This window comes from Octopus sinensis, linkage group LG27, assembly GCF_006345805.1.
Source record: "Octopus sinensis linkage group LG27, ASM634580v1, whole genome shotgun sequence".
NCBI classification, from domain to species: Eukaryota; Metazoa; Mollusca; class Cephalopoda; order Octopoda; family Octopodidae; genus Octopus; species Octopus sinensis.
The window spans coordinates 16,762,555-16,785,054 of NC_043023.1; the positions used below are offsets into that span (position 1 = coordinate 16,762,555).

At 35.2% G+C, this 22,500-nt stretch overlaps 2 protein-coding genes across 4 annotated transcripts in view; one reads left to right on the forward strand and one right to left on the reverse strand.

Moving 5' to 3' along the window:
* The window catches only part of LOC115225264 (endothelial zinc finger protein induced by tumor necrosis factor alpha-like), a 20,133-nt gene extending 10,347 nt beyond the window's left edge, over nt 1–9,786 (forward strand). The window contains exons 2-4 of the mRNA XM_036513920.1: nt 5,018–5,118; nt 7,667–8,099; nt 8,655–9,786. Of these exons, the coding sequence (XP_036369813.1) occupies nt 8,768–9,643 (876 nt within the window). The 5' untranslated portion in view covers nt 5,018–5,118; nt 7,667–8,099; nt 8,655–8,767 and the 3' untranslated portion in view covers nt 9,644–9,786. The remainder of the gene's footprint in view (nt 1–5,017; nt 5,119–7,666; nt 8,100–8,654) is intronic.
* Nucleotides 9,787–15,870: 6,084 nt separating this feature from the next.
* LOC115225265 (zinc finger protein 239-like) lies at nt 15,871–18,983 on the reverse strand. 3 transcript variants are annotated; one of them, XM_036513918.1, is made up of 4 exons: nt 18,742–18,983; nt 18,089–18,657; nt 16,960–17,006; nt 15,871–16,586 (listed from the first exon to the last, which is right to left on the reverse strand). In XM_036513918.1, exons 1-4 carry the CDS (start codon nt 18,862–18,864, stop codon nt 16,429–16,431), a joined length of 897 nt encoding a protein of 298 aa, XP_036369811.1. In that variant the 5' UTR covers nt 18,865–18,983; the 3' UTR covers nt 15,871–16,428. The 3 variants fall into 3 exon arrangements, with proteins under 3 accessions (XP_036369811.1, XP_036369810.1, XP_036369812.1); XM_036513917.1 differs by having other exon boundaries at nt 15,879–16,586; nt 18,089–18,983; XM_036513919.1 differs by having other exon boundaries at nt 16,456–16,471; nt 16,931–17,006; nt 18,089–18,983.
* Nucleotides 18,984–22,500: the final 3,517 nt, after the last annotated feature.

Genomic DNA, 22,500 nt, shown 5'->3' on the forward strand with positions numbered 1-22,500 from the left:
TTGTGTGTCTGTGTTTGTCCCCCCTAGCATTGCTTGACAACCGTTGCTGGTGTGTTTACGGCCCCCGTAACTTAGCGGTTCGACAAAAGAGCCCGATAGAATAAGTACCAGGTTCACAAAGAATAAGTCCTGGGGTCGATTTGCTCGACTAATAAGCGGTGTGCTCCAGCATGGCCACAGTCAAATGACTGAAACAAGTAAAAGAGTAAAGATATATATATATATATATACACACACACACATATATACATAAAAAAAGCATTGAGAACAAACATCAAATTTAGGTTAACGACTTTATATAACCCCACACTTTTATACATTGATCATATAGAAAGATTACCACGGCCTTCAATGCATAAAAGGTATACCTATATAAAAGCACAGAAGGTAAGTAATATACAAGCACATAAAATGCAAATATATAGAATGGCCTATCAAAAAAGGTGTATACAAATGACTAAAAATAAGCAACCAAAACGATCTTTTGTTATTTTTTCCTCCATACCTGCGTGAACTATTTTTGCGTATACATTGTCTGGGAGATTTTTCTTATGGTCGAGAGAAATAGTAAGATTTTTTGAGCTATTTCTAAAAGTTCAGGGTGTGGTAAAGTAAATTATTTTACTGAGCCCTATTATATAACGTAATGTTTTAAATATACCTTAATTAGTCTCTTACATACTGAACATACTTGTAAAATTAATTAATAATTAATTGATTTTACCCTTTTATTATTGATAATATATATACATACATACACATATATATACATACATATATATATATACATATACACACATACATATTTATATACATATATGTATAAACATACAAGGTTATACATATATATATATATATGTATATATATATATACACACATATATATATATACATATATGTATAAACATACAAGGTATATACATATATATATGTATGTATATACATATAAGTATATATATATATATATACACACACACACACATATATATATATATGTATGTATATACATATAAGTATATATATATATATATATATACACACACACACATATATATATATACACATATACATATATATATATACACATATATATATACACACACAACATATATAAACATATATACATACATACATACATATATATATATACATATGTGTTTGGTGAAAAAGAAAGATGAATAATCTTGTTGCAGATTAATCAAAAGTTTAACCGATACCTTGGTAGCAAAAATCACCAGCAGAAGAAGCACGGTTGGAGGTACAACCATATGGTGTTGCAACCGTGCGTTGGTGCGGATAATTGAATTTTAATATTATTAGTGAATTGAAGAAATGGAGTTGAACGAAGATTGAACAGAAATCCTTTTATTGCATTCTACACATGTTTCGAAAGCCACAATTTACCAAATTCCGATTGAATAAGGAGACCATAGTGTGTTTCTCTTCAGGAGAAATAGGAATTCCGTTGGCAGAACAAAAGCAGAACAGAGGCGCAGCAAAACAAATCGAACGAAGAGGCTCCTAAGAGCCCATGGCAAAACTGTTTATCAATGTATACTTGATAAACATTGATAAACAGTTGGCATGGGCTCTTAGGAGCCTCCTCGTTCGATTTGTTTGGCTGCGCCTCTGTTCTGCGTTTGTTCTGCCAACGGAATTCCTATTTCTTCCTGAAGAGAAAGACACAATATGGTCTCCTTATTCAATCGGAATTTGGTAAATTGTGGCTTTCGAAACACGTGTAGAATGCAATTAAAGGATTTCTGTTCAATCTTCGTTCAACTCCATTTCTTCAATTCATATATATACATATATATATATATACATATATACATACATACATATATATACATATATATATATACATATATACATACATACATATACATATATATATATACATACATAATTATTAATACCACTACATACATACATATATATATACACATACATACATACATATATATATACACATACATACATATATATATACATAATATATATATATACATATATACATACATACATATATATATACATACATATATATAAACATATAGATATACATATATACATACATACATAATATATATACATATATACAACATACATATAGATATAATATATATATACATATATACATACATTACATATATATACATATACAACATACATATATATATACATATATACATACATACAATATATATATATATACATATATACATACATACATATATAATATACATATACATACATACATACATTATATAATATATATACATATATACATACATATATATACATATATATATAATATATATACATATATATATATAACATATATACACATATATATAAACATATATACATACATATACATATATATATATACATATATACATACTATATTATATATTACATACATATATATATATATACATATATACATACATTATATATATATACATACATATATATATATACATACATACATATATATATATACATATATCATATATATATAATATATATACATACATACATAATATATATACATATTTACATACATACATATATATTATTATATTAAATATACATATGTATATACACATACATATATATCTATATGCAGACATATATATATATATATATATATAATATATATACACTTCCATATATATATATAGACATATATGTAAACACACACACACACACACACACATATATATATCGTTGTACATATACAACACGTAGGTACTACTAGCGAACAGTGGTCCCAGTGCGCGCACTCACGCTAGCTAGTCGTAAGTAGTCGATCCTACAACAACTTTTTAACCCTAAACCTAACCCTAACCTTAGTTTGTTCATAAAAATAATAAGGCGTAATTCATTCATTTTAAAAATTGTTGGATCTACTACTAACGACTAGCTAGCGCGAGTGCGCGCACCGAGATTATATATATATTATATATATATATATATATATTATATATAATTTAACAATTAAAGATAACTTCTTAATAAGGAATCTTAACAAGAAATTATCAGGTAGATAGCGTGAAAAACTCAGAAGAGAAAAATTTCGAAAATAATTCTTTCTTATTGAACATATTAATTTATATATAGGGCATTATTATACATACATGCCTCACGCTAAGAGGGAATCAGTCATTTCTACCAAAAAATATTTTGGTAGAAATGACTGATCCCCTTTAGCGTGAGGCATGTATGAGAATAATGCCCTCTATATATAATATATATATTATATATATATATATATATATATATATATATATATATATATATAATATATATATATATATATATATATTATATATATAATATATATATTGGAAGGTTTGGAGATGATGTACAGGTATTATATATTAGAAGAAATGAGGTAATCAGAAGATCGGATGGTTCATATGTATAAATATTTATTATATATTACATTTTTTTACATATATATATCATATCATTCAGTTATTAGCGCTTTCTCCCATTCTAGTGGGGTTTTCAAATCAAATATACATATATATATAAGTGCTGTGGTTTTACTGAGATTTCCCTTTTAGTAGAAAGAATAGCTATAACTCTTGACTGCTATTCTAAACTCGGTGTGTGGTGAGGCAAATCGTTGCTAAACCCTTAATTACTTAGTTTACTTAAACTTTCCTCGAATGGGGCTTTTACATGCCGAATCTACTTGGTGAAATTAATGTTTATTCCAAATTAATTAATTTCACCCTATATTATTATTATATATATATATATATATATAATATATATATATATATATATATATATAATATTATTTTCATTATATTTTCACGCGTACGTTTTATAATAAAATCAAATTCACTCGTTATGGGTATATATGGAACGGGAAAGAGCTGTACGCGGTTCGGTGGTGGAGAGGGCACCTTGGGATCGAGACCCAATTATAGGATACCAAAAATGGTTCATGAAAATTACAGTACATCACTGACGTCATTTCCGGTTTATCATCGCAATTTAATTTTCGTTTTTAAGGACATTTCACTTTCACTATTTAACGACGGTCGAGATCGTACGCTATAAACCGTTACCCGATCTGATTTAATTAACAGCTAGGTAATTATATATTAATTAATAAGCCCTGAAAATGAAGCACTTGCAAGAATATACCATTCCATTGTTATAGAGTCGTTAAGAGAAACTGGAGCTTTGCAGAATATTTCTATACAATCAGAAATGTTAATTTAAAGAATGGTCTACAATAATAAATACGGTTTTGATTTGAGTTGTTATTAATTAAATCTAATTAACTATTAATTTTATATAATCAATGCAGGACAATGAAATCAATATCGATCCCTGATCAACGATATCAAAATGCTATTTAGCTCACAATGTTCTCCGTATTTTTAGTAAATAATATATATTTTATATCTTACCTGGTATTGCTGGATAAATTAAGCGTTTAAAATATATTTTCTTCAATTACGACCAAATGTCCTTCCAACTCAAGCGATTTTCAACCAACAGTAGATTAAGCCAGCAGGAATTTATAAAAATCGACTCGGAAACACAAACACCGAAATGAATTTAGTTTCTCTGTACATCTATCTATTCCCGCTCAATGAATATAAACATATTATTTCTATATATATAAAAAAGAAAGAAGAATTATCTAAAATATATAAACACATCCATTGTAAAATGTATCAGAGTTCTTTAAATATATATTTGATATATTTGTACAACGTCGCTAGGGAGACTACAATTTTGTGCACCCGGACGTTGCATATTTCTAAATGTTTCTATAGAAAGAGGTATTAACCTGGGTCCAATTCTGTTCGAAGAACAAATGAAATACCGTTCTTATCTTTAATGTATTTATCAAATATTAGCCTTTAAAATACATATATATATATTTTTTTTAAATGAGAAAATAAAACGGGTGACGTCTAGATTTATATTACGTTTCGTTTTCTCCGAGTCAACTATTATAACGCTTGGTGTAATATTTCAGCTGTGGTTGAATCGACCCAAAGCCAAGAAGAAATTGGACGTATTTAGGGAATATTTTGGAAATAGGAGACGGAGATGGGGATTCAAGGAGAATTCATACAAGTGAGTCTTTTATCCGACAGTGGGTAATCAATGATTGACTCGACTGATTGATTTATTGATTGTATAATATAACTAGCATCAATTATATTCGTCGCCTATTTAACGAAGTATAGTAATTAATAAATATATAACCGTTTTTTTTTAAAATTAAATTATTTAATATAATTTATATAAAATATGGGCATTCCTTCGATATAACTCGACAAAATCAAGCCATTTCACTTATATTGTATAATATAATTAGCATGAATTATATTCATAGCCTATTTAATGAAGTATAGTAATTAATAAATATATAACGTTTTTTTTAAAATTAAATTATTTAATATAATTTATATGAAATATGGGCATTCCTTCGATATAACTCGACAAAATCAAGCCATTTCACTTATATTGTATAATATAATTAGCATCGATTATATTCGTCGCCTATTTAACGAAGTATAGTAATTAATAAATATATAACCGTTTTTTTTTTAAAATTAAATTATTTAATATAATTTATATGAAATATGGGCATTCCTTCGATATAACTCGACAAAATCAAGCCATTTCACTTATATTGTATAATATAATTAGCATCGATTATATTCGTCGCCTATTTAACGAAGTATAGTAATTAATAAATATATAACCGTTTTTTTTTAAAATTAAATTATTTAATATAATTTATATGAAATATGGGCATTCCTTCGATATAACTCGACAAAATCAAGCCATTTCACTTATATTGTATAATATAATTAGCATCAATTATATTCATAGCCTATTTAATGAAGTATAGTAATTAATAAATATATAACGTTTTTTTTTAAAATTAAATTATTTAATATAATTTATATGAAATTTGGGCATTCCTTCGATATAACTCGACAAAATCAAGCCATTTCACATATATTGTATAATATAATTAGCATCAATTATATTCATAGCCTATTTAACGAAGTATAGTAATTAATAAATATATAACCGTTTTTTTTTAAAATTAAATTATTTAATATAATTTATATGAAATATGGGCATTCCTTCGATATAACTCGACAAAATCAAGCCATTTCACTTATATTGTATAATATAACTAGCATCAATTATATTCGTCGCCTATTTAACGAAGTATAGTAATTAATAAATATATAACCGTTTTTTTTAAAATTAAATTATTTAATATAATTTATATGAAATATGGGCATTCCTTCGATATAACTCGACAAAATCAAGCCATTTCACTTATATTGTATAATATAATTAGCATGAATTATATTCATAGCCTATTTAACGAAGTATAGTAATTAATAAATATATAACCGTTTTTTTTAAAATTAAATTATTTAATATAATTTATATGAAATTTGGGCATTCCTTCGATATAACTCGACAAAATCAAACCATTTCACTTATATTGTATAATATAATTAGCATCAATTATATTCGTAGCCTATTTAATGAAGTATATTAATTAATAAATATATACTCTTTTCTCTCTTTTACTTGTTTCAGTCATTTGACTGCGGCCATGCTGTAGCACCGCCTTTAGTCGAGCAAATCAACCCCGGGACTTATTCTTTTGTAAGCCCAGTACTTATTCTATCGGTCTCTTTTGCCGATCCGCTAAGTTACGGGGACATAAACACACCAGTATCGGTTGTCAAGCAATGCTAAGGGGACAAACACACACACGCATATATATATATATACATACATATATACGACGGGCTTCTTTCAGTTTCCGTCTACCAAATCCACTCACAAGGCTCTGGTCGGCCCGAGGCTATGGTAGAGGACACTTGCCCAAGGTGTCACGCAGTGGGACTGAACCCAGAACCATGTGGATGGTAAGCAAGCTACTTACCACACGGCCACTCCTGCGCTTATATACGACGGGCTTCCTTCAGTTTCCGTCTACCAAATCCACTCACAAGGCTCTGGTCGGCCCGAGGCTATGGTAGAAGACACTTGCCCAAGGTGCCACGCAGTGGGACTGAACTCAGAACCATGTGGCTGGTAAGCAAGCTACTTACCACACAGCCACTCCTGCACCCTAACGAAAAGTGTGTATTTTCAAAAAATATATACTTTGATTTCTGATATATACACACACACACACACACATATATATATATATATATATATATATATTTATTTTATAGAAGGAGCTTCTACAGGACTAGAACTGTTTCAGCTTCCTGATGATTTCATTTGAATGAAACAGTTCTAGTCCTGTAGAAGCTCCTTCTATAAAATAAATTAATTTACTCTGCTATGTATTGAGTACCTTATTTACTGTGGTTCACCCCGACTCAACCCGGGACCTACATATATATATATATATATATATTTAAACACATAAGAGATGGCCATAATAGGACATCTGACTCACTAGAAAGAGCAGTTAAACTCCAAACCACTAATAGTTGTAATTCTGAAATGGAGATAGAAATAAAAACGTATACATAAAATTCTGATTTAATGATAAACTATAGCACCTTGCACAGGTGTAACTCTATGAATATCCTCTGTATCTTATGCTGTTCTTTCTTGTTTATTTCAGAATATCAGGTGACATATCAAAGACTAAGGATGAAAGGCAAAGTCTACCTCGGCGGAATTTGAACTCAGAACGTAACAACAAACGAAATACCAATTTTTTTACTACCCACAAGGGGCTAAACATTTCTCCATCAGGCCCATCATCAATATTGAATTATCTTTCAAAGACTAAGGGAATATGCCTTACAGAATAGATCCAACATTGTTTTCATAAAGGTATGGTGAACTACTGAGGTGGACAGTGACATTTCTCTACTTCACTGCCTGGATTGTGTGCAACATGAATTTGTAAATAAATTTGAAGAAATTTACAAAGTAATTAGCAGTTGGAATTTAATTTGGAATTTAATTACTAAATGCTAATTACTAAAGAAGTTTACAAAGATTGCAGTTGATGGAAAATGTAAATGTAGGAAATATTTGTAACAAACATATATTTCTTTATTGCCCACAAAGGGCTAAACATAGAGGGGACAAACAAAGACAGACAAAGGGATTGAGTTGATTACATCGTCCCCAGTGTGAAACTGGTACTTTATTTATCGACCCCGAAAGGATGAAAGACAAAGTCGACCTCGGCGGAATTTGAACTCGGAACGTAACAACAGACGAAATACCAAATTTTTTACTACCCACAAGGGGCTAAACATAAAGGGGACAAATAAAGACAGACAAAGGGATTAAGTCGATTACATCGTCCCCCAGTGCGAAACTGGTACTTTATTTATCGACCCCGAAAGGATGAAAGGCAAAGTCGACCTCGGTGGAATTTGAACTCAGAACGTAGCGGCAGACGAAATACCTATTTCTTTAATACCCACAAGGGGCTAAACACAGAGGGGACAAACAAGGACAGACAAACGGATTAAGTCGATTACGTTATCCTCTGTGTGTAACTGGTGCTTTATTTATCGACCCCAAAAAGATGAAAGGCAAAGTTGACCGCTGCGGGATTTGAACTCAGAACGTAACGGCAGACGAAATACCCTTAAGCATTTCGTCCGGCAAAACGAGAAATATTTGTGTAAATTGTGAAAGAAGGAAGATAAAGGTAAATTAATTAAGGTGAAGAACTTTGAAAGGGTTGATTTTATTAGAAAAGATGCTGAAAGTGGTAAAGAACTCGCCATTTCTGTGCGATATTTGTAATAAGACATTCACTCATCAAGGGAACTTGACTGTCCATAAACGTATCCATGCAACGCAGAAACCCTTTCACTGTGAAATCTGTGGCAGGATGTTCGCTCAGAAAGGGGACTTAGCCACTCACAGACGTACACATACAGGAGAGAAACCATATCGTTGCGATATATGTGGTAAGTCCTTCTCTGTGAATGGTGCTTTAACTAGACACAAACGTATTCACACTGGAGACAAACCATTTCATTGCGACACCTGTGGTAAATCGTTTCCTGAATCTGGCCAGTTGGCTAGACACAAGCGTACTCATACAGGAGAGAAGCCATATCGTTGTAATATCTGTGGCGCTTCGTTCTCTCGAAACCATCACGTAAAGATTCATGAATCTATCCATACAGGAGAGAAACCATATCGCTGTGAAATCTGTGGTAAATCCTTCTCCGAGGCCCCTAAACTCGTTCTTCACAAACGGATTCATACGGGGGAGAAGCCATACCAGTGCGATATCTGTGGGGAGTCATTCGCTCAGAAGCATTACGTGGCGTCGCACAAATACGTTCATTCGGGAGAAAAACTAAATCATTGCGAAATTTGTGGTAAATCGTTTGCCCAGAAGCAGTACTTAAAGAACCACCTGCGCGTTCATACAGGTAAGAAACCTTTCCGTTGTGAAATCTGCGGAAGATCTTTTGCTCGGAGTTGTAACGTGAACAAACACAAACGCATTCATACAGGAGAGAAACCGTATCGCTGTGATGTCTGTGGGAGATCATTCTCTGAAAGTGGCAACCTTACTATTCACAAGCGCATTCATATGCGAGAGAAACCATATTATTGAGGTGCTTGAGGAGACCCACCACGCCAAGCAAAATCACAGTTGTGGCAGATACCAGTGTCACACAAATGGCACTCAAAAGCACCCATTACACTCAGAGTGGTTGGCGTTCGGAAGAGCATCCAGACTGGATCCTGGCACAATTTACTACCCACAAGAGAACAAACAAGGACAGACAAACGGATTAAGTCAATTATATCAACCCCAGTGCATAACTGGTACTTATTTAATCGACCCTGAAAGGATGAAAGGCAAAGTTGACCTCGGTGGAATTTGAACTCAGAACGTAACAGCAGACGAAATACCTATTTTTTTGCTACCCACAAGGGGCTAAACAGAGAGGACAAACAAGGACAGACTAAGGGATTAAGTCGATTATATCAACCCCAGTGCGTAACTGGTACTTTATTTATCGAACCCGAAAGGATGAAAGGCAAAGTCGACCTCGGTGGAATTTGAACTCAGAATGTAATGGCAGACGAAATACCGCTCAGCATTTCACCCAGCGTGCCAACAGTCCTGCCAGCTCACCACTTATGTATAAAACAGTAATTTCACCATCATCATCATCATCATCATCATCATCACCATCCTTTAACATCTGTTTTCTATTCTGATGTGGGTTGACCAGAGCTGGCAATCCAAAGAACTGCACCAGGTTTCAGTCTGATTTGGCTTGGATCCTATGGCAGGATGCACTTCCTAACACCAACCACTTTACAGTGTGTACTGATTGCTTTTGACGCACTCATACACACATATATATATACAAGCAAAACGCCCCCTCGTCCAATGGACGGTGATGAGTTGTCAAGCATTTAAACCAAGTTTTCTCCAAACAACTTCTCCGACCGCTCCATAGGCCTCCCCTTTGAGAAACACTGATTTAACCTAAATTTGAGACACCAGCAAAAGAAGAAATAAAGATAGACTTTTTTTCTATTCAAAGAAAAACGATTTTATTCACTTTATCGATAGCATTCTCACCTGGAATTGATTTTTGTAATTTTTTCAAGACTTATACACGCCCTGATACCGTCAGTATCTACACATCAAATTTGAGCGCAATCGGATGGAGGATGCCCGAGATCCTAGAAGACACACAGACAGAACGGATTTTATATAATAAACAAAATGCCCCCTGTCCAATAGATGGTGCTGAGTTGTCAAACAAACCAAATTTTCACAAGACAACTTGTCCGACCGCTCCATAGGCCTCCCCTTTGAGAAACACTGATTTAACCTAAATTAGGGACACCAGCAAAAGAAGAAATAAAGATAGACTTTTTTTCTATTCCAAAGAAAAACGATTTTATTTACAAAAATATGCAACCGAAGAGTTTAAAGTACCAGTAATTATAAGGAGAACACAAACATGGTTTAAACAGTTCTTTTCATTAAAAAATAATTAAGCATGCCTATATTTCAATAAAACTTTTGGTTTTTTTTAAACAAAGTTAAGGTAAAAATAAAAAACTTCTTGAGAAACGAAATAGTCTTTCCTTCCTTCATGCCAAGTTTGAAGAAAATATCTCTTTTGCATCTTACTTTTTTGGTCTCTTAAATATACTGCATTTTGTGGCATTATTTCATGCCAGCCAGCACAAACTGCATGTACATTTTTCTTGCGTACGCATACTATCGTTCAGTTCACAAGTAAACTGTTCAGTTCATGAATAAAATGTTCAGTTCACAAGTAAAATGTTCAGTTCATGAACAAAATGTTCAGTTCATGAATAAAACGTTCAGTTCACAAGTAAAATGTTCAGTTCACAAGTAAACTGTTCAGTTCATGAACAAAATATTCAGTTCACGAGTAAAATGTTCAGTTCATGAGTAAAATGTTCAGTTCACACGTAAAATGTTCAGTTCATGAGTAAAATATTCAGTTCACGAATAAAATGTTCAGTTCACAAGTAAAATATTCAGTTCATGAATAAAATGTTCAGTTCACAAGTAAAATGTTCAGTTCATGAACAAAATGGTCAGTTCACAAGTAAAATGTTCAGTTCATGAACAAAATGGTCAGTTCACAAGTAAAATGTTCAGTTCATGAACTAAATGTTCAGTTCACAAGTAAACTGTTTAGTTCATGAATAAAATGTTCAGTTCACAAGTAAAATGTTCAGTTCATGAACAAAATGTTCAGTTCACAAGTAAAATGTTCAGTTCATGAATAAAATGTTCAGTTCACAAGTAAAATATTCAGTTCATGAATAAAATGTTCAGTTCACAAGTAAAATGTTCAGTTCATGAACAAAATGTTCAGTTCACAAGTAAAATGTTCAGTTCATGAATAAAATGTTCAGTTCACAAGTAAACTGTTTAGTTCATGAATAAAATGTTCAGTTCACAAGTAAAATGTTCAGTTCATGAACAAAATGTTCAGTTCACAAGTAAAATGTTCAGTTCATGAACAAAATGTTCAGTTCACAAGTAAAATGTTCAGTTCACAAGTAAACTGTTCAGTTCATGAATAAAATGTTCAGTTCACAAGTAAAATGTTCAGTTCATGAACAAAATGTTCAGTTCACAAGTAAAATGTTCAGTTCATGAACAAAATGTTCAGTTCACAAGTAAACTGTTTAGTTCATGAATAAAATGTTCAGTTCACAAGTAAAATGTTCAGTTCATGAACAAAATGTTCAGTTCACAAGTAAAATGTTCAGTTCATGAACAAAATGTTCAGTTCACAAGTAAAATGTTCAGTTCATGAATAAAATGTTCAGTTCACAAGTAAAATATTCAGTTCATAAATAAAATGTTCAGTTCACAAGTAAAATGTTCAGTTCATGAACAAAATGTTCAGTTCACAAGTAAAATGTTCAGTTCATGAATAAAATGTTCAGTTCACAAGTAAAATATTCAGTTCATAAATAAAATGTTCAGTTCACAAGTAAAATGTTCAGTTCACAAGTAAAATATTCAGTTCATAAATAAAATGTTCAGTTCACAAGTAAAATGTTCAGTTCATGAACAAAATGGTCAGTTCACAAGTAAAATGTTCAGTTCATGAATAAAATGTTCAGTTCACGAACAAAATGTTCAGTTCATTTGAGTCTGATAGAATGCAAGTAGAATCAATTTTAATTTGATATGACAAACAGAAAAGTGAATTAATGCAATGTAAGTGTTGCAGGTATGGTCCTTGGGAAGTTCAGTGGAAAGAAAAATATAAATAGATAAGTTTTGTACCTGTTCATATAAAAATTAAAGCATTGGTACCTGTAAATCACTCACCTGGGATTTTTTTGAAATACAAAACTTGTATGTATTTCTCTGGAGGCGGCAAGCTGGCAGAAATGTTAGCACGCCGGGCGAAATGTTTAGCGGTATTTCGTCTGCCGTTACATTGTGAGTTCAAATTCCGCCGTGGTCGACTTTACCTTTCATCCTTTCGGGGTCGATAAATTAAGTACCAGTTACACACTGGGGTCGATGTAATCGACTTAATACCTATGTCTGTCTTTGTTTGTTCCCTCTATGTTTAGCCCCTTGTGGGTAGTAAAGAAATAGGTATTTCGTCTATCGTTACATTCTGAGTTCAAATTCCGCTGAGGTCGACTTTACCTTTCATCTTTTTGGGGTCGATAAATTAAGTACCAGTTACGCACTGTGGTCGTTGTAATCGACTTAATACCTATGTCTGTCTTTGTTTGTCCCCTCTATGTTTAGCCCCTTGTGGGTAGTAAAGAAATAGGTATTTCGTCTATCGTTACATTCTGAGTTCAAATTCCGCCGAGGTCGACTTTACCTTTCATCTTTTTGGGGTCGATAAATTAAGTACCAGTTACGCACTGGGGTCGATGTAATCGACTTAATACCTATGTCTGTCTTTGTTTGTCCCCTCTATGTTTAGCTCCTTGTGGGTAGTAAAGAAATTTGTATGTATTTCTCCGGCCAGTAGACTCTTCACCTGCTTCTTGTTTGAGTTTGCTGTGAAGATCTACGTGTGTGCTCCCATATTTTCTTCTAGTTAGTTTCTGGGCACGTAGCTGTCGAAATGATGCCTTTATTGGCTCGCAAGGACCATGTGTGTCGGCTGTGTTGCATTTTTGTGAATTGCATTGCAGTATAGAGTTTTCTGTTGCAGGATGAAGGAGGGTGCATCGTGATGGTGACGGAGGTTGTCATTCTTTTCCTTAGGTTTAGCGACTGTTGATAGGAAGACTGTAGTTCTTTAGTTTGAAGTCAGCAAAAAATACAGGGGCATGTAGCATCGGAAGGTAGCAATTCTTCTTACACGGGGTCACCAGTTGTTGGTAATGCAGGTTCAGAAGGCAGGGATCCTTTTTCCCCTTTTGAGATGGCGTTTTGTTCAGCTGGTCAGCCCCACCATCACTTGACAACCAATGTTGGTGTGTTTACATCCCCTTAACTTGGCAGTTCAGCAAAAGAGACCGATAGGATAAGTACTAGATTTACTTACAAAGAATAAGTCCTGGGGTTGATTTGTTTGACTAAAGGCGGTGCTCCAGCATGGCTGCAGTCAAATGACTGAAACAAGTAAAATAATATATCCCATTCAACATATTTCCAGAAGGAAACATGGACTTTTTTGAAATTGTGGGTAAAGAAGTGGCTGTGTGGTAAGTAGCTTGCTTATGAACCACATGGTTCCAGGTTCAGTCCCACTGCATGGTACCTTGGGCAAGTGTCTTCTACTATAGCCTCGAGCTGACCAAAGCCTTTAGTCGATCGAGCAAATCGACCCCGGGACTTATTCTTTGTAAGCCCAGTACTTATTCTATCGGTCTCTTTTGCCGAACCGCTAAGTTTACTCTTTTACTTGTTTCAGTCATTTGACTGCGGCCATGCTGGAGCACCACCTTTAGTCGAGCAAATCGACCCCAGGACTTATTCTTTGTAAGCCTAGTACTTATTCTATCGGTCTCTTTTGCCGAACCGCTAAGTTTACTCTTTTACTTGTTTCAGTCATTTGACTGTGGCCATGCTGGAGCACTGCCTTTAGTCGAGCAACTCGACCCCAGGACTTATTCTTTGTAAGCCCAGTACTTATTCTATCGGTCTCTTTTGCCGAACCGCTAAGTTTACTCTTTTACTTGTTTCAGTCATTTGACTGTGGTCATGCTGGAGCACCGCCTTTAGTCGATCGAGCAAATCGACCCCAGGACTTATTCTTTGTAAGCCTAGTATTTATCCTATCAGTCTCTATTGCTGAACTGCCAAGTTAAGGGGATGTAAACACACCGTCATCGGTTGTCAAGCGATGTTGGGGGGACATATACAAATATACACATACATATATATTATATATACGACGGGCTTCTTTTCAGTTTCCGTCTACCAAATCCACTCACAAGGCATTGGTTGGCCCGAGGCTATAGCAGAAGACACTTTCCCAAGATGCCACGCAGTGGGACTGAACCCGGAACCATGTGGTTGGTAAACAAGCTACTTACCACACAGCCGAAACGAGAAAGAAATGTCCAGCCAGCTCACTGCCCTCAGGTAAGATATATTCTTTTATTATTTTACTCGTTTCGGTCATTTGATTGTGGCCATGCTGGAGCAGCACCTCGAAGGATTTTTAGTCGACCCAATCAACCCCAAGACTTTATTTTTTTTTAAAAGCCTGGTTCTTATTCCAGCAGTCGCTTTTACTGAACTGATAAGTTACAGGGACATAAACACACCAACACAGGTTATCAAGCAATGATGGGAGGACAAACATGGACACACACACACTCTTTTACTTGTTTTAATTTAGATCACTTTAACCCTTTTGTTACATGGACCTTAACTTTACTAAAGCGTGGCTGTGTGGTAAGTAGCTTGCTTACCAACCACATGGTTCCGGGTTCATTCCCACTGCGTAGCACCTTGGGCAAGTGTCTTCTGCTATAGCCTCGAGCCGACCAAAAAGCCTTGTGAGTGGATTTGGTAGACGGAAACTGAAAGAAGCCCGTCGTATATATATATGTATGTGTGTGTATGTTTGTCCCCCCCCCCCAACATTGCTTGACAACCGATGCTGGTGTATTTACGTCCCTGTAACCTAGCGGTTCGGCAAAACAGACCGATAGAATAAGTCCTGGGGTTGATTTGCTCAGCTAAAGGCGGTGCTCCAGCATGGCCACAGTCAAATGACTGAAACAAGTAAAAGAGTAAACAAATTTGGTAAGAATTTTGAAATATTAATATTCCTAATATTAACAAATTTACTAAGAGAAGCAAGGAAATGAATTTGGTCAACAAAATAGAGGAACCCCTTTTCTACCAATGTATCAATATCGATTTCAAATTTTGGCACAAGGCCAGCAATGTCGAGGCAGCAGGGTAAGTTAATTACATTTGCTCCAGTGTGCAACTGGTACTTATACTACTGACCCCAAGAGGATCAAAGTTAAAGTTTGAACTCAGAATGTGAAGACAGATAAAAGCCACTAAGCATTTCACCCAGCAAGCTAACAATTCTGCTAGCTTGCCACCTTCATATTGATATTTTCTTGTACAGGGTACACAAAAAGGGTATTTATAAAATTTCTAGGCTACCCCAGTGAGAGAAAACCAATAATAACATCATTAGTTATGCAAATGAAACAAAAAATTTATTCATCAAAAAGTAGGGAAATAAAAGGGTCAAGAGAAAATAGGGTCCAACATGCAGTGCTTGTTGCACTGTATGTACTTATGACCCCATATTTCGACAAAGCAATTGTTCTGTATAAATAGCAACATGTTCAGTTAAGAGTAATTTCCGATACAATGATGGATCACAGTAATTTGGTTCCTCTTCTGTATGAATGTGTTTAGTGAAACCATCCTCATCTGTGCTTAGTTAAGCAAATGTTTTGAGAGAATGATTTCCCCCAGATCTCACAACGATAAGGCTTCTCCCCTGTATGAGTGTATTTATGTCTTTTTAAGCTATTGCTTTTTGAGAATGATTTCCCACAGATATCACAGTGATATGGCTTCTCTCCTGTATGAGTGTATTTATGTCTTCGTAAATCACTACTCTGTAGGGGGACAGGGAGGGTGGTCATACAAAGAGTTCAGGCCATTTCTGATCAAGAGAGACTTTGAACCGAGCGGTCATCGGCATCTTCACTATCTCGTCCGGCAGCTTATTCCATGGATCCGCTACCCGGACAGAGAAAGCCCCTCTCCTTCGATTGAGATGAAATCATCATAGATAGAACTTTTCGGAGTGACCCTGCAGTCCACGCTCTGGAGCAGGAGTGAAGAACAGCTCTTTTGAGAGGTTACACTTTCCGCTTATGATGTTGTGAGCAAGAATGAGATCACCATGGCGGCGGCGTTTTCTCAGATATCACAGTGATATGGCTTCCCTCCTGTATGAATAAATTTATGTCTAGTTAAGTCACCATTTTCAGAGAATGTTATTGCTAGGCCTAACTCATTGTAAAGTCAATATCACCATGACTGATATCCAATCTACAGTGGAGAAGGCTAGCCACTGGATTTGGTTAAAAAGAGATGATGAGCGATGGCTAGAAGAATATTGAGCTTTATTTGATAACCAGCTGATCTAGCAAGCGGGACCTCATATCAATGAGGGGGGGCCGGTGTGCATTGATGCCGTTGAGAGGTAGGCCCCAAAACGGTGCGCATTTTCTCCTGATGACCCCCATACACTTGCTGGCTTCTGGTATGCGGAGTTTTTGACTGGTAGCACTTGCATGTGCAAGTTGTTTGCAAGACACCCATTAGAAATTGCTGTGACATTGACATTGATATTTTTAACCTGTATGAACACGTTTGTGTACAGTTAAACCACTACGCTGAGAAAATGATTTATCGCAAATATCACAATGATATTGTTTCTCAACTGCATGGAGATCCTTGTGATGAGATAAGCAAAGGGCATTAGATAAAGATTTACCACACACATCACACAGATGTTTGTCTTTCGTATGAGTTTGTTTATGATAATTTAGAATTTTTCTGTTAGAGAAAAACTCGCCACAGACGCCACAATGATACGGTTTCTCACCAGTATGAACACGTATGTGAATAGTTAAACTATTTCTATCAAAGAATGATTTACCACAGACATCACAATGATATGGTTTCTCTCCTGTATGAATATATTTGTGCTTAGTCAAGTGATTTCTTTCATAAAAAGATTCCCCACAGATATTGCAAGCGTATGGTTTTTCTCCTGTGTGAATACGTTTGTGTTTATTTAGATAAAATTGCTGAGCGAATGATTTACCACAGATGTCACAATGATAAGGCTTCTCCCCTGTATGAGTGTATTTGTGTCTTCGTAAGTCACTGCTTTGAGAGAAGGATTTACCACAGATATCACAATGATATGGTTTCTCTTCTGTGTGAGTATATTTGTGCCTGCTGAGGTCACATCTTTGAAAGAATGATTTACCACAGATATCACAATGATATGGCTTCTCACCTGTATGAGTGCGTTTGTGTTTAGTCAATTGCTCATTTTGAAAGAATGATTTCGCACAGATATCACAGTGATATGGCTTCTCTCCTGTATGAATATATTTGTGTTTGGTTAAACAAAATTTTTGAGAGAAAGATTTCTCACAGATGTCACATTGATAAGGCTTCTCCCCCGTATGGACGTATTTGTGTCGTTTTAAGTCGTTACTTTTAGAGAATGATTTACCGCAGATATCACAATGATGTTTTTTCTCTTCTGCACGAATGTGCATGCGTTTAGCAAAACTGTCACCGCTGGAGAACGGTTTATCAGAATGGTATGAGTCTTCCATTGTATGAATAAGTTTGTGTCTTGTTAAGGAACTATTGACAGCGAATGATTTACCGCAGACATCACAGACATATGGCTTTTCCCCTGTATGAATTCGTATGTGGTAAGTTAATTTATCACTTTGATAAAACGATTTACCACAGACATCACAGTGATACGGCTTCTCTCCTGTATGAATGGATTTGTGTTTAGACAAGGCACCGTTGTGAGAGAATGATTTACCACAAATATCGCATTGATATGGTTTCTCTCCTGTATGAACGGATTTATGCTTAGACAAGTTGCTACTGTGAGAGAATGATTTACCACAGATATCACACTGATATGGTTTTTCCCCTGTGTGTACAACCTTATGTTTAGTAAGGCTGCTACTTGTAGAAAATGATTTACCACAGATGTCACAATGGTGTGCTTTTTTACCCTTTTCATTCTTTACATCCTCAGAAAAGTCTGTCTTCAGTATTTCACTTTTAACCTCACTCGACTCATTTTCCATAATTTTCCTTTTCCTACAACAACATACAAACGATTCTCTTTTTGGTTTTATATCCAACTAGCAGTATCGCCCGGCGTTGCTCGGGTTTGTAAGGGAAATAACTATATAAGCATTTTTAGAGAGTTATAGCCAAAAAATAGCAAAAAAAATGCATTAAAAATGGAAAAAAAATGATGGTAAATTTTTTTTTAAATCGTTGACTCATCGTAAAAATTTTTAGAGAGTTACTTCCCTTATATAATAGCGAAAAAATGCATTAAAATGGAAAAAATGATGGTAAATTCTTTTTTAAATCGTTGACTCATCGTAGACATTTTTAGAGAGTTACTTCCCTTATATAATAGCGAAAAAATGCATTAAAATGTAAAAAAAATGATGGTAAATTATTTTTAAAATCGTAGACTCATCGTAGACGTGCGCTAATACGCAGAAGGGCTCGATATGAATCACGACTATAAGATACCCGCTTTTGGTTAAACTGCACCGCAAAATGTGGGAGTAGTTAGGAATCTAAATCGTAGGAGACAGACACACAACTTGACTTTTATATATAAAGATTCCTCCCCAAATCTTCTCGATATTAAATCTCCCTCAACTCTGACCTTTGGTGATATCTGAAGAGGCTGCAAACCTTTTTATAAATTCTTCCAACTTCAAAATAAGTATGAGAAATGATTTCGTATAAATCATATGAAATGGAAAAGAGAAATTAGGATCCAAAATCAGTTTGTAAACTTTTCAGGAATTGAAGAAGACAATTGCTGATATTTATCTCAGTTCTAAAGAGATGTTACCAGGAAGTCACCATGGATTTAGATAAACAGTGTCGCTATATATGGTCTTTATAAAGATTTTTCTTTGGTTCTTCTAAGATGATAGATGTTGACGATGTCTCTGATGGAAACAATTCTTTGCTGTTTCTGATGTTCTGAAATGATAGAGAAACAAGAATATAAGATATTGAGGATACTTAGTTAGTTAGTTAATTTTTTGGTTCAAAAAGCAAAAAGCAAGGACATGTAGGGGGACATGGAGTTATGTACAGGGAGGGTGTTCATGCAAAGAGTTCAGGCCATTTGTGGTCAAGAGAGACTTTGAACCGAGCGGTCGTCGGCATCTTCACTATCCACGGATCTGCAACCCGGACGCAGAAAGCCCCTCTCCTTCGATTGAGATGAAATCGTCGCAGGTAGAGCTTGTCGGAGTGACCCCACAGCCTACGCTCTGGAGCAGGAGTGAAGAACAGCTCTTTCGAGAGGTTACACTTTCCGCTTATGATGTTGTGAGCAAGAATGAGATCACCACGGTGTTGTCGTTTTTCTAGAGAATAAAGGTCGAGTGTCTTCAGCCTTTCTTTATAAGACAAATGCTTGAAACCAAGAACCATGCGGGTAGCCAGCTTCTGGACTCCTTCGAGATGATGTATGTCTTTGAGGAGATAAGGAGAAGAGGCTTGAATCCCGTACTCCAATATGGGTCTCACCAGCATGACATAGAGCGGTAGGAATATACTTAAAATGCAAAGATACAACAGAGGAAATTTTACAACATATTTAACCCTTTAGTGCAGTGGTTTTCAACTAGGGTTCCGCAAGATGTTACAAAAACTGCTAAAATCGGCAGTAATTATTAATTCTCCTGTGCAGATATGTGTGCATAAGACAATTAAATTATTGCACAGGGGTTCCTCGAGCCAGTGGAATGTTTCCTTGGGGTTCCGCTCCAGCAAAAAGGTTGAAAAGCACTGCTTTAGTGTTTAACCCTTTAGTGTTCGCATTATTCTACCAAGATTAATACTTTTTAATCCACATTGTTTTGAACTAATCATGCATTATCTTGTAACTATGAGAATTTGATGAGGCAGATGTTAATTTTTAAAACGGTTGGTGTGAGAGACCAGATCTGGCCAGTTTGAACATAAAACAGGCAGAATACTTTTGGCCGGATATGGCCGGTTTAAATGCTAAAGGGTTAAACCGGCCATATATTCTACCTGTTTTATGTTCAAACTGGCTGGATCTGGCCTCTCACACCTACCTTGCAATGTCATTTTAAAAATAGACAACCACATCATTGATATCTCAAATCCACAAGATAATGTGAGATTAATTCAAAACAATGTGAATAAACAAACATTACACTTGACAATAATCTGAATGCTAAAGGATTAAGAAGAAAAACCGAAGATGTAAAGATATTATTAGAATAATTGATCTTATCTTGTTACTTTCCATTTTGAAAATATGCGGAAGTGTGGTAAGAAGCTTGCTTACAAACCACATGGTTCCAGGTTCAGTCCCACTCCAAGGCACCTTGGGCAAGTGTCTTCTACTATAGCCTTGGACTGACCTAAGCTTTGTGAGTGGATTTGCTAGACAGAAACTGATGTTTGTGTGTCTGTGTTTGTCCCCCTAGCATTGTTTGACAACCGATGCTGGTGTGTTTACGTCCCCGTCACTTAGCGGTTCGGCAAAAAGAGACCGATAGAATAAGTACTGGGCTTACAAAAGAATGAGTCCTGGGGTCGATTTGCTCGACTAAAAGGCGGTGCTCCAGCATGGCCGCAGTCAAATGACTGAAACAAGTAAAAGAGTAAACTTAGTAGTTCGGCAAAAAGAGACCGATAGAATAAGTATTGAGCTTACAAAAGAATAAGTCCGGGGTCGATTTGCTCGACTAAGGCGGTGCTCCAGCGATGGCCACAGTCACATTACTGAAACAAGTAAAAGAGTAAACTTAGTAGTTCGGCAAAAAAGAGACGATAGAATAAGTATTGAGCTTACAAAAGAATAAGTCCCGGGGTCGAGTTGCTCGACTAAAGGCGGTGCTCCAGCATGGCCACAGTCACATTACTGAAACAAGTAAAAGAGTAAACTTAGTAGTTCGGCAAAAAGAGACCGATAGAATAAGTATTGAGCTTACAAAAGAATAAGTCCCGGGGTCGAGTTGCTCGACTAAAGGCGGTGCTCCAGCATGGCCGCAGTCAAATGACTGAAACAAGTAAAAGAGTAAACTTAGTAGTTCGGCAAAAAGAGACCGATAGAATAAGTATTGAGCTTACAAAAGAATAAGTCCCGGGGTCGATTTGCTCGACTAAAGGCGGTGCTCCAGCATGGCCGCAGTCAAATGACTGAAACAAGTAAAAGAGTAAACTAGTAGTTCGGCAAAAAGAGACCGATAGAATAAGTATTGAGCTTAAACAAAATAAGTCCCGGGGTCGATTTGCTCGACTAAAGGCGGTGCTCCAGCATGGCCGCAGTCAAATGACTGAAACAAGTAAAAGAGTAAACTTAGTAGTTCAGCAAAAAGAGACCGATAGAATAAGTATTGAGCTTACAAAAGAATAAGTCCCGGGGTCGATTTGCTCGACTAAAGGCGGTGCTCCAGCATGGCCGCAGTCAAATGACTGAAACAAGTAAAAGAGTAAACTTAGTAGTTCGGCAAAAAGAGACCGATAGAATAAGTATTGAGCTTACAAAAGAATAAGTCCCGGGGTCGATTTGCTCGACTAAAGGCGGTGCTCCAGCATGGCCGCAGTCAAATGACTGAAACAAGTAAAAGAGTAAAAGAGTAAATACCTTTCAAACGGCATAGATTACGATGATAAAGAAATTTTGTAAGGAAAATTTTTCCGAG